Consider the following 12,428-nt stretch of genomic DNA (forward strand, 5'->3'; position numbering starts at 1 on the left):
CTTTTTGCTCTTGTCAGCGATCCGCGTTTCATCGAGACCGTTCTCGACTTCTTCTTCTTCTTCTTCTTCTTCTTCTTCCTCTCGTACCCTTCTTTCCAGCCTCGGCGCAAATCCGCCTTTTCAAGGTTTTTTGGCATTCGTCCTCCACCATGCTGGAATTCGATTCGAAAAGAGGCCCGCCAGATTCGGGGTTGGCGACTCGGAGCTTGGGGTAAGACGCGATCCGCGAGCCGGAATCCGCAAGATTCCACGGTGTCGATCAATGATTCGGCAGACTCGTTCGTTTTATTGAGTTTCAAAGAGTCGCGTACAAAACGAATCCGATCGTTGAAAAGCGGGTGCGTACCCCGCGGACCGAGTACATACATGGAAGAGAGTAGCAGTACCGGCGCGGAGCGGCGACGGTCGACAGAGGCAAACGCGACCAACAACCGATTTGTCGAACGCTTCGATCGACTAAGAACGTCTCGTTTACAGTTACGAACGGACGGACGACGCGTACGCCTACTCCAGAAGGATTTAAATAAATAGCTCCGCGGGTGGATCGATCGACGGGACTCGAGGGAAAAACTATGCGTTCCTTCCCGCGATTCTCGAACCTACGATTCTTTGCCGATGCGACGCTAACTACGCGAATACAGATATGTACACAATAAACTATTCTTTGGGGTTTGGGATTCGCTGCTGCGTTTACGCGTACACGTACGCGTGGTCGCAGCTGTACGCGCGCGTAAGCTTCGCTCGCCTATTTACAAAATATTATATTCGCGAAACGAAACGGAACGGCCGCGTGATTTGGCGATTTGGCGCGTTGTAAATCACCGGTGAAAGCAACGACAATCTATCGGAAGGAGGCGATGGAAGCAGAAGAAGTAAGTATGTTGGTGTAGATGCGGCGGAAGAGTACGTGGAGGAGAAAGAGGAGATGGAGGGCTAGGAGGAGGAGGAGGAGGAGGAGGAGGAGGAGGAGGAGAAGGAGGAGGAGGAGGACGTGACGCGGTGGGGCGACGCGTCGCGTCGGTCGAGCCACGGCAAGAGGCGAGCAACTTTGAAACCACGCGTGCTTTCTTCCTCCTTCGCCAGAGGGCGATCGGTTTCGGCGTCGCTGCAAATTAACGATCGATAAGATAGGACGTGGCCGGTACGTACGGTTTCGCTGGTATCGACAAACCCGACGACGCGAGATGACTCGCCGCGACGTTTCCATCGAATGGAAATCGCGCGAATCCGAACCGACCGAATCGCGTGGGCGATCGCGAACGATTCGAACGCGTGGCGTTGCTCGAAATTACAAATAAATATAAGCGACGAATGGACGCGCGAACGGCGGGGAAAGCAACGAAGCTGTTCGAGTCGTTCGAGTCGTTCGAGTCGCCGAATTCTGTTGTTCGACGCGCGAGATGCGATATCGCGTCGATCCGCGTATCAGGTCGAATCGTACCGACCGAAAAACGAAACGCGGCGATCGATTTCGGTACCGAAATAATCCTCTTCTCCTAGGTTGTTCTCTCAGCGTGGACAGCCGTCGTAGAAGTTATGACCGAGATCGGGTCGACGACGCTGGGCTGACTAGCGATTGGCTCTAGCGGTGGCACGCTGAAAAACAACGAATACGAGAATGAAATTGGCCGTTCGCGAATAATCGTCGAGTCTAGGATCCGAGGGCGAACCGGTTCGCCACGGACCGACGTAGATTTGAAATTCGAAAAGACCGCGTGAGACGGCACTTACGTAAGGGTGGTTTGACGGTTCAGAACGGCGGCAGTGGGTAATGCGAGGGGAGAGTGCGCGTGTCCCAAATGCATCGTTGTCGGTGTACCTACAGGCGGATGGTTCTCCTCCGACCGTTCGCTTCCTCCCTCGGTCCCGTTTTCGTTCCCGATCTCGATCTCGATCTCCGTACCGGCGACAACCCTGCTCCCGCACCCGCCCTCTTCCCCGTTACCGCTGCCACCGATCCCGTACACGTTCAGCTGCAGCGAGTCCACTGGAACGTTAAAAAGACAACGGTCGATCGATCGGGACTCGTTCGATTTCGTCCACGTTCACCCTCCATCGCGCGACACATTCTCTCTAGGATCAGGAATCGTCGATCGTAAAGTGCAAATTGCAAATTATTTGTTGGCAACCAGTCTCGATACGCGGCACGACTACCGCGGGTGCCGCCGGTTCTCCTTTTACCGACACCTCGGAAACTCTTATTGCTCTTATTGCTCTTATTCGACGTCCACCGCGAACGAATCTTCAACCTTTATTCGTGCTCGATCTTCGCGAACCGAACTTTGCTCTCGATTCACCGATTCGATTTGAAATCGTTCAAAGGCCACGGCTGTTTCGCGATTCGGAACAACGATAGGACGGTACGACGATACCGCGATACGGCTGTAGCGTGTCGGTGGAAGCGAGAGAAACCTGTAGGTACACGCGATCGATCGATCGATCAATCAAAGAAGGTGGCGCGCCGCGAAGGGGAAAAGCGCCTAAGGCTAAACCAGAAAAGCTGAATGAGAAACTTGCTCACCGAAGACTCACCGAGTAAGTTAGACTTAATCTCGGTCTTGTGCATGCCGCTGGGCCCGGCCAAATTTCCCCCGATAGCAGTATGATTTTTCGGTTTCCTCTTTCTCGTTTGAATACCTTCCTTCTTCATGCTGAGCGGCCTGTTTACCTGTTCCGAAGAAAACGTTCGAAAACCTTAGAGATTCGACACCGGTCAAATTTAATTGGATTCCTCGAAGCGCGATAAAAAGCATCGATTCGATGCGCGTATCGGTGTTCGCGATCGCGGCTGCCGAGACATTGCCGATAACGTTGCCGTGTGCGCGCTGGCTCGGAGGATTAACGAAACAAGAACGACGATCGCGAACCGACGCGCGATTCGCAACGCGATCAAACGCGAATCGAGCGACCGCTTCGTTGTTTGCAAACATTTCAAAACTCGAGAATTCGTGCATAGAATGATTCTCGTCGAAGACGACGACCAAGCAACGTTCGCGAGGCATTTGTTCAGATCGCGCTGCTTTTTTGTATAGACGGAGAACGAAGGAGAGAGAGAGAGAGAGAGAGAGAGAGAGAGAGAGAGAGAACGAAAGAAATGCCGGAAATTCTTGTCGAACCTGGCGGCACTAAAATGTCGCGTGCGCGAGCCCCAACGAACGTCGCGAGTCTCGAGTCTCGATCCCGGTTACGAGCAGCACAAACACCGGATATTCGTTGTTTGCTTGCCTCACCTCTTCGCGCGGAGAAAGAGCAAGAGAGAGAGAGAGAGAGAGAGAGAGAGAGAGAGATAGAAAAAAGAGAGACTCGGTTTTCCGGCGCGGAAAGGCAAGGTAAGGCGAGGCGAGGCGAGGCGAGGCGAGGCGAAACCAAACGAACGCACGCGCTAGACGATTCGAAACGGCAACCGAAGGGAGAAAACGGACGGAAGTAAAGAGTACGGCAAGCAACGCGTCGAACCGGTCGTTCCGAGTTGTAAGTTGTAAGTTGAAAGTGCGACTGCTACGGTGCGATGCCTACGTCGCGCATCGTTCTTCCCATAAGGTTGACGGTTTTTTCTTTTCCGGGTATACCGCTCGTCAACGATCGTAGAAACGGATGCGCCTCGGTTGCCGGGTCCGTACGAAATCTATGGGAAACTTACGTTGTGCAGCTTGTAGTAGAGTCCGCACGCGTTGCACACCGGCTCACCGTTGTTGTTTCGTCGCCAGAGAGTCGTGTTGCAGGTCCTGCAGTTTGCGCACTGCATACCGGTTTTGCGCACGTTCGTCTGAAACGATCAAACGACTCGTGAATTTGGTCAGTTCTGGGTCTGGGTTAGGGTTGCGAGTCTTGGAACCAACAATCTCGATCTCGCGCGTCTCTCGTAACTTTTCGAGCCGTTCGCGAAAGATTCTTCGTTCGCGATCCTTTCGCCAGCCGCAAAAATGGAGCTGCTCGAGACAAACAGACTACGGCGGTAAACAATCGGGGCACGATCCTCGCGACACGTGTTTGCTCGGCCGTAGATAAGGTTGTCCGTCGTTCCAATTCTCGCTGGCGCGCGCGTACGGCCAACGCAACGCAACGCGACGCGACGCGACGCGAACACGACTTTCGGCGAGAATTCGCGCGGATCGAGAAAATTGGAGAAACCGATCGAATTATACCGGGGCGACCGTCTGTTTCGGCTTGCCGCATCTCATGGCCGTCCTGTTCACTCCGTTCGGTTTGCAGAAACAGTTGGAACAGTAATAGTGTCCGGTCTCGTCTCTCCTCCAGACGTTGGTCAAGCTCGTGCAACCGGGACACTCCTTTTGCTCGGCGATGATCATCGTTCCGTCGAAGCTCTCCTCGGAAGCGGATATCGGCAAACCGGACCACGGGGAAGGCGCTCCGGCGGTACCGGGCGACAGGCTGTACCCGCCACCGGAGCACAGCTGCATGTTGGTCGCGTCGCCGATCGGGATGGTGGCCACGCCTGCCGGGTAAGCCTGGTTACCGTCAAAGTTGGGCGGCGAGGGTGTACCCGCCGTGCTCCAATATTCCGCGCCGGCTGTCGTCGGCCTCGCGTACGAGAACGCGGCGCTTCCGCCGCCGTACAACGTCATCTGAGCGCCCGGAGAATTCGGCTGTTCGTAGTGAAGCGACACGCCGCGCGATGCTGCCACCGACGACGCCAGCGTCGGATCGCCTTTCATGTAACTGCTGCCGGGCGACTCCACCTGCGAACCAACCGATTAGAGAAGACGATCGATTCGCGATCTCCTCCCGCTCCCGTCGCATTCCGTCGCATTCCGTCGCTTTCCATCGCGATACTTACACCACCGACGCGCGGACCCAGCTGACCGGCCGTCGGATACGTCAGAATCAGCTGCTCCCCGGATTTCCCGTAGGCGTATGTCGGAGGCTGTTGAAACGCTTCGCCGCCGTGAATGTATTGCGTAGCGTACTGTACAGGTTGCGACGGGGGTATCGCGACCGTCTCCAAAGTGGTATACGTGCTGGACACCTGTTTGTCGTTCGCGACCGAAACCGCGAATCTGTCTACCACCGAGTCCACGTATCCCGTCACCACGTGATGATGCTGTTGCTGTTGCTGTTGCTGTTGTTGCTGCTGCTGTTGAGCCGCCGCTTGCTGCGACCCACTGGTCGCCGAACCGGGAATACCGTCGGCGACGATCGGTGGAGAGTAGGCAGGAGCAGCGGGCGAACCCAACTGGACGGTCGGAGTACCGGATCCGGAACCAGAGCCGGAGCCGGAGCCAGAGGCGGAGCCCGATCCGGCCGATGTTCCGGTGGCGTTTTCCGTGCTCGTTCCGGTTCCGGTGGTCGCGTTCGTTCCCCCCTCGTATTCGTCGGTGCTCGCAACCAATACCGGCGATCCGTGATGATACGTCCTGCTACCGGCCGATCCGTTTCCTCCGCTCGATCGATTGGTCTCCCGCGGGCTGTATCTCTGTTGAGTCGGGACCGCGTGACCGCGTCTCTCTTGCATCTGAATCGCTATGCCGTGATTCTCCCTTCGCAACTGTTGACCGTCCGTCGCGTACACGTACATGTTTTCCATCTCGTTTCGATCCGGTCCGTCGGAGGTCTCGTACCTTCCGGTTCAAAATATCATTGAATTTCTACGGGAATATGGAAAACTGGTCGTCGACAAACAAAATCCGATCACTTACCTCGCCGATTCCTTGACGGACAACGCGCCGTGCTCCACGGTGTCGGAAACCTCGACCTTCAGTTCCTGTCCGTTGCTCGTCAGATAAACGACGCGTTGCTGTTCGCCGACTCGATGGTGTTGCTGCTGTTGAACCTCCGCCTCGGCTCGCGATATTTGTACAAAGTGTTGCGCGGCTTGCTGGTTTCCCGGATCCTGTTGTTCCCCGTCCTGATAGTTGCGCGAGTGAGCTTGCCGATGTTGCTGTTGTTCGAGCGGCTGTTGTTGAAGCTGATGGCGATGATGCGCCTGCAGCTGAAGATTGCCGGACATGGCGTTCGCGTCCGGAGAATCGGGTCCTGGCTCTGGTTCGGTTTCCGGTGCGTTCTCGGTAATGTGGCCGGCCGTCGTGATCGTGCGCACGTGCCTTCTGGTCGTGATCACCGTTCGGGGACTCTCCGTCGCTTGTCGTTGTTCTTCGATCGAGGTCGCGGTTGCGTTTCCACTTCCGGTCATCCGAGACGAACCCTCGTCGACACGACTTTCCTCCCACTCGTGTTCGATTTCGCGCTTCACCAAGCTTTCCTTCATGTCGCCTCGACGATGCCTGAAACAAGTTTGCTCTGCGAATCGTTGCTTTCGCCCGAACCAATCCGAACCGGCCGCACCGTGCCGCGTCACGCAGCACCAGGGCGTTTGCTCGCGCAAACGCGTTCGCCACCGCCGAACATCAACGATTATACCGTACCGCTCCACGGGTAAAACTAGGATAGACGTATCCGGTGACACGCCACCGATCCGTCCCGAGAACAAAAACGAAAACGAGAAGGAAAACTCGCGGAGGCGGAGAGTGACCGGACAGCTCGACACGGAACGGATGACGCTGCGAGCAAACGAGTGAACGAGCGAACGAGCGAACGAGCGAACGCACGAAATAGCGCGCGCACGAGCAACACGTGGAAGGAGAATCATCCCTGGCAAGAGCGACGGAGGAATAGCGGGGGGTAGAGGTAAAAAGGAAAGGACCAACGGAGTCGCGAGGAGCGGAGCGGCGCGGCGGCGCACCTCGTCCGTCTCGGAAGAAAAAGAACGAAAGAATGTTTACTCGAACTCGCGTCACACTTCCCGACGACAATGTCGAGTCAACGTCGACTTCCGGACCGAGCACGCGACGGTCGTTCGCTTCGCGTGTTTCGAGAAGCGAGAAGCGAGAAGCGACAGCCGCGGTAAGAACCGAAGCGCGCGAGTCTAACCGCGACCAACGACTTCTTCTTCAACGCGTCGCGTTGCGTCGCGTATGCGTCGCGTCGCAGAAATTGAACGGTAAAGCATCTTTGAGATGCGAGAACACAGCAAGGCCGAACGATGCGCGTTACACGATAACGCAACGTAAAGCAAGGTGGTAACCTAACCGGAGATCGTTCAAACCTCTAGAGTCGCGACGGCGGCGCGGCGTTCCCCGAAAAGTTGCACAGAGTCTCGTACACCAAAATGCAAACGAATCCGTGGAGTACGACGAGAGAGCTCGGATTCGGTGGTCCTCTCTCCTACCTGCGATTGGCCGACGAAGCGATCTCGATCTCGCGACGAACTCGCGAATACTCTTCCCGATTGGACGTTTCGCGGAGCGAACTCGCTCGAACGACCGTCTAAGCCGACACGCTACTCCTCCGAGCAGAGTCTCTCTTCTTTTCCCTCCAGCGACGGAAAACTGGCGAAAGAGAGGAGTAAGACGAGTCGAGGATCCCTGGCGATCGAGTGAAAAAAAGTCGACACGGAGGGGTCCGTTTGTTTGTTCGTCGATAACGAACGGCCGCTCGCTAGCTGCGAGCGAGATAACGTCGCGCGTGGAGATCGTGAGGTGCGCGAGGGGAGCAACAGAGGTGTCCATGTTCTCTTCGCCCTTCCCCCTTCCCCCTTCCCCCTTCCCAACCGTGTAACACGTTAGCCATCGTTGTCAACGCCATTTTGCGACGGCCACGGCGTCGCGTCGCGTCGCATCGGTAGGGTGCTGCGGTGATTCATTCGCACCGCGGTTCATAGTTATCGCTCCATCGAAAAATTACATCGACCCTCGGACCCTCGACTCTCTGGTCGAAGAGTCGAGGGGTCGAACAGTCGAGGCGTCGAAGCGTCGAGGGATCGGAACGAAAGGGTGGATCCAACATGCTATCCGCGTCCAATCAAACGATCGGTCAACCCCCGCGAACCGAGACCGCCGACGAATACGAGCGAGTCGGATCGCGTCCCATCTGTTACATTGGAATTACAGTTTTTTCTCGGGTGATACGTTCCTCCGAAATTTTCATGGTCTGCCGGAACGCGTACCGATTCTTACTCGCAGGCAACGACCGTACCCCTTACGTCACGGAGGGGAGAGGCTTGCTCTGATTCATCTTCGCAAACGAAACGTCATCCCGGTGTAACCGGACGCGTTCGAGGCTCGCTCGGAGATCCGACCTCGAGGGACGAAAAACCGGAAGTAAAATTCGCGTCGAAACGATGCCAGCGATGGACGCGATAACGGGCGGTCGCGAGTCGCGCGTCGCGCGTCGCGTCGGGGATGCCGGTTCGAGCCGTTTCCGTTCCCCGTTACCCGCCGCTGCCGCCCCGACAGTAGAGATCCGTACAACGAAATCGAACGGATCGACTGGCAGACGAAAAGAAAGCTAACGCGACCAGACCGTTTTCAATTCGATTCGATTCGATTCGATTCGACGATACGGTTATCTAGGATGAAATCGAAAAATTAATTGTTTATCGAAGAACGAAGGAAATATGGATTGCTTTGCGCTACGTCGTCGATAACGAACGATAACGACTCGATAGAGTCGTGCCATCCACTCGTAGCCGCTGGGACGATACGCGTACGAGGCGGGGCGAGAGACCTGCTTGGAAATCGGATCGAAAACGGATCGATCGCGACTGCTCTTACGTTCCTACGAGAAATTTTGATTTGTGGTTCGAAAAAACCAGCAATCGATGGCAGACCAACGACCCTGTGAACCCACGAATCCACGCGGCACGATCGAGGATATCGAGCGAGCGTTTCGGGATCCCAAGCCGATACATCGAGATTTTTCGAGAGAAGATCCCGAAAATCCCTGTTTAAGATGAGAAGAGAGCACGACGATAGCTGGCGATAAGATGAAAAGGCCGACGTTCCGGGTGAATATCGTCGCGGTGTAATCGGTGAACCGTAAACGTCGCGTCCGCGCGCGACCACCTCACCGGTTAGGAGGTCGGCCGTGTTGGCTGTGAGAGGCATACCGTTGTCAAAATAAACGGCACTATCGCGATTTATCTCGTTTCCCATGATAATAAGAGATAAAACTGCATCCTTACATTAGCTAGTATATCAGCTAAAATGATAATTTCAGTCGTCGGGTCCGCCAGGAACGCGTAGGGCCGTTCCTCTGGTTTCGCGGTCGAGTTTCGTCCACGAAGGATTCGCGGTTTTTGGAATTGAATCGGATCGGATCGGATCGGATCGGATCGGGTCGCGGTTAGGTTCGTTTCTCGATCGATCGAGACGCGGGTGAACGCGGTAATTCGCGTTTTCGCGACAGGTCTGGAACAGGTAGGACACCGACCTGTCCCAGCGCTTTCTGTACACCCTTTCTCGGATCTTTCCAGAAGCTTTCTCGGACCTCTTTTTCGAGCTACCACGGCTCGCCAGCTACTCCGGCACCGAAGAGAATCGCAATTTCCAGAGACTGCGAAGCGGACCAAAGAGGAAGTTGGAATCCGCGGAGGAACAAAGAGTAAACCATCGCGTTTCGACGTTTCGACGTTTCGACGTTTCGACGCTTCGACGCTTCAAAGGTGTACGACGTTTCCCGAAATTTCAAGGCTTCTCAACAATTCTGCCGGAGTAATCCTCGAAACGCATCTTTGGAGGAACCGCCTCGATTCGTGTCGCGCAGAGGGTTGCGTCACGGCTAAATGGAATCGCGGACGCGACGAGGTCATTTTCTTTATCAGTCGAGTAGGAAATCCTTATCGGCGACAGTGAAAATCCCTGACGATGACACGGTGGTGTGCGTGTAGGTGTGCACGTAGGTGAGCCTGTACGGGAACGTGTGCGCGAGAGTGTACGTGATCGCGCTCGTAGGCCTTCGAGCGCTATCGTTGTACCATCAACCGTCAACCGTCGATCGTCAACCATCGCGGAGAAAACGAAATTTTTTCGGCTTAGCGACAGGTAGGCGTGCGCGGGATCACGCTCGTTCGCCAGCCTATCTATCGTCGCGACTCGCCGGTTTGGTCGAGAGTCCGCGAGACTCGAGGGGATGACGCGTCTACGTATGTAGGTACGACTCGCGTTACGCAATCTTCTTCTCCGAAACGCGTTCCGTGTAATTCTCCGCGATCGAATTCTCGTCGATCGTCGATCCTCGACCCTCGACCCTCGACCCTCGACCCTCGAACTTGTACCCTCTTTCATCGACCGTTCACGAACAAGACTCCATTCTCGCCACGATTTTCCGATCGTTCCGAAGCCCTCGCCCGACTTTCGGATGCCCTGCCGACGAATTGCCCACGGATCGAATCGTTTACCGTACAAACATCCCATCGACCAGGCGAATCGCATTGATTTCGCGTGCGCTAAATCCCGACCGACGACACCGCGTTTACTCGTTCGCAACGACTTGCCCAACAACTCGAACCGTTTCGCATCCGTACGTTCGATTCCGTCGAATCTTTAGGCGATGGAAAGGTCTGTCTCGGTTCTTGCTGGGTCGCGGGTCTGACTCGGGCGGGAGGAAAACCGACCGAACCCGGACCAGGACGAGCCGCGAGACCCGAATAATTAGCTTGCGCCGCGACAAACAGTATTATCGTCGGTGCCCGATATTATTCCATTATCTTACGGCGACTATGTGCTTAACGATTAATAAAATATCTGCGCTGCTGGAGTATCTCTCCTCGATATCGAATAGTTTCGTGCCAGACATCGTCGAGACCATCGATCCACTTCCACCTGGTGAACCAGAACGAAGAAAATGTGAACGCGAACGTGAACGTGAACGTGAACGCGAACGTGAACGCGAACGTGAACGTGAACAAGACGATCGAAACTACAGTGTTGCCAAATCTTTTTAAAAAGTACTCGAGCCTCGAAGAATCGGAAATCGCGTAAACGCAAAAAGAGAACAGAACGACCGAATAACAGAGACCGATTCGAAGAAGGAAGACGAGGCGAACAAACGAACCAACGAGCCCGCTGCGAAAGAAACGCGTCAAAGCCCTAGCGCGACCGGTAAACGCGTACGTAAGGACGGGGAAAAACGAAGTAACCGCTCGCGGATAAACCACGACGAGTCCACAAGTGTTGTCGCCCGAATCGAACGTAAAACACAAGTGTTTCGTTTCGACGCTACGCGTGCTACCGGGCGGTCGGGTTACGTCTTACGTCTTTCCAAATACTGCGCTATTCGTTCTGCCTCGTCTCGCCTCGTCTCGCCACGCCTCGCGCCACGCATCGTTTCGTCGTTTTGTCGTTTTGTCGTTTTGTCGTCTCCTATCTTCGAACGCTGCGATTCTCTTTTTTCTTTTCATTCGTTTATCGATTGCTTTTTAGCGTTCGTTACGTTTCATGTTTTTCCACCATTCTGCGACGTCGATTTCCTGTTGGTGATCGCTGATCGACAAAATTCGTGCACGCATTCTTTGCAAATTTCATCTCGATCGTCCGCGTTATCAGTTTTTTACTTTCTCTTCCTCCTACCTAACCCCCCCCCCTCTCTCTCTCTCTCTTTCTCTGACTGTATCTATATCTGTATCTGTATCTATATCTGTATCTGTAACTGTATCTGTATCCGAATCTATATCTCCTTTGCTCGCTCGTTAAAATTTTTGTAAAGTAATATCGATATCGGTAGACGGACGAATGCAAGACGAGAGAACGACGGGTTGGCGGGTTTGGTGGGTTTGGCGGATTTGGCGGGCTGACGGGAGAGGAGAGAGATCGTGGTGCTGAAAGAGTAGAAAAGCCGGTAATAACGAAAAATCGAGACTTACCGTAACTGAAGACCGAAAAGAGGACTCTTCGGCGGGAACGAGCTACCCCTTCGATATCGGACGGCAAGCGCGATCTGTACCGCGTCGACGGTCAACGGACGACTCGCGAGAGCTGCGCGAGTTACGTTACGATTCGAGAGAGTATTCGACGAAGGTGGTACAAGGCGCGATGCGGCTTGACACAGGTGCGCTGCCAAGGTGTGTCGACGATTCGGAACGGTTGCCGCTAGCTGGCTGCTGGCTGCTGGCTGCTGGCTGCCGCTCGACGTCTGACGCCTGCCGCCTGCCGCCTGCCGCCTAGTAGCGTCGCACCGAAGCTTCGATTCCGCCACGGTCGCAGTCGCAGTCGCAGTCGCGGCCGCGATCGAGTCGAGAGACCCCGTCAAATATTGACCGACTACGATTAGACGAACGACGAACGACGAACGACGAACGACGAACGAGATCGGATCGCGCGTCGATCCGTCGATCTCGTTCCTTTTTCTGTTCGCCGGTCGCCATCTTGGTACCGAGCGCGCTATCGCGATCAACCCAACTATCCCCCACCCCACCGAGGGGGTAGCTACCCTCCTCCGCGATAGTCCCGTTTCGACTTTCGGCCAATCCTCGTCCCCTTCACTCCCATCGCTTCGCTACGGTTCGCTTCGCTTCCCTTCCCTGCCCTTCCCTTCCCTTCCCTTCCCTGCTCTCCCCTACGCTCCCCTTCGCATCCATCCCGTTATCTTTGCTCTCGCTCGCATTTCCCTCCCCGCCGAAACGAAGGAGACTC

The 12,428-nt window shown here is 55.2% G+C and overlaps 1 protein-coding gene across 5 annotated transcripts; it reads right to left on the reverse strand.

The window, feature by feature from the left end:
- Positions 1–942: 942 nt before the first annotated feature.
- LOC143365916 (uncharacterized) lies at positions 943–11,864 on the reverse strand. 5 transcript variants are annotated; one of them, XM_076806518.1, is made up of 8 exons: positions 11,660–11,864; positions 5,658–6,242; positions 4,799–5,579; positions 4,146–4,700; positions 3,641–3,766; positions 2,533–2,668; positions 1,732–1,987; positions 943–1,596 (listed from the first exon to the last, which is right to left on the reverse strand). In XM_076806518.1, the coding sequence occupies exons 2-8, from the start codon at positions 6,224–6,226 to the stop codon at positions 1,497–1,499; spliced, it is 2,523 nt and encodes an 840-aa protein (XP_076662633.1). In that variant the 5' UTR covers positions 6,227–6,242; positions 11,660–11,864; the 3' UTR covers positions 943–1,496. The 5 variants fall into 5 exon arrangements, with proteins under 5 accessions (XP_076662633.1, XP_076662634.1, XP_076662638.1 ...); XM_076806519.1 differs by lacking the exon at positions 11,660–11,864 and adding an exon at positions 7,187–7,275; XM_076806523.1 differs by lacking the exon at positions 1,732–1,987.
- Positions 11,865–12,428: the final 564 nt, after the last annotated feature.

Source organism: Halictus rubicundus, chromosome 2 (genome assembly GCF_050948215.1).
Source record: "Halictus rubicundus isolate RS-2024b chromosome 2, iyHalRubi1_principal, whole genome shotgun sequence".
Classification (NCBI taxonomy): domain Eukaryota; kingdom Metazoa; phylum Arthropoda; class Insecta; order Hymenoptera; family Halictidae; genus Halictus; species Halictus rubicundus.

Coding starts and splice junctions, on each gene's coding strand:
- LOC143365916 (XM_076806518.1), bottom strand. CDS start 6,226: ATGAAGGAAAGCTTGGTGAAGCGCGAAATCGAACACGAGTGGGAGGAA. Junction 3,767..4,145: donor CGAAACAGACGGTCGCCCCG/GTATAATTCGAT, acceptor TGATCGTTTCAG/ACGAACGTGCGCAAAACCGG. Junction 1,988..2,532: donor GATTAAGTCTAACTTACTCG/GTGAGTCTTCGG, acceptor TTAACGTTCCAG/TGGACTCGCTGCAGCTGAAC.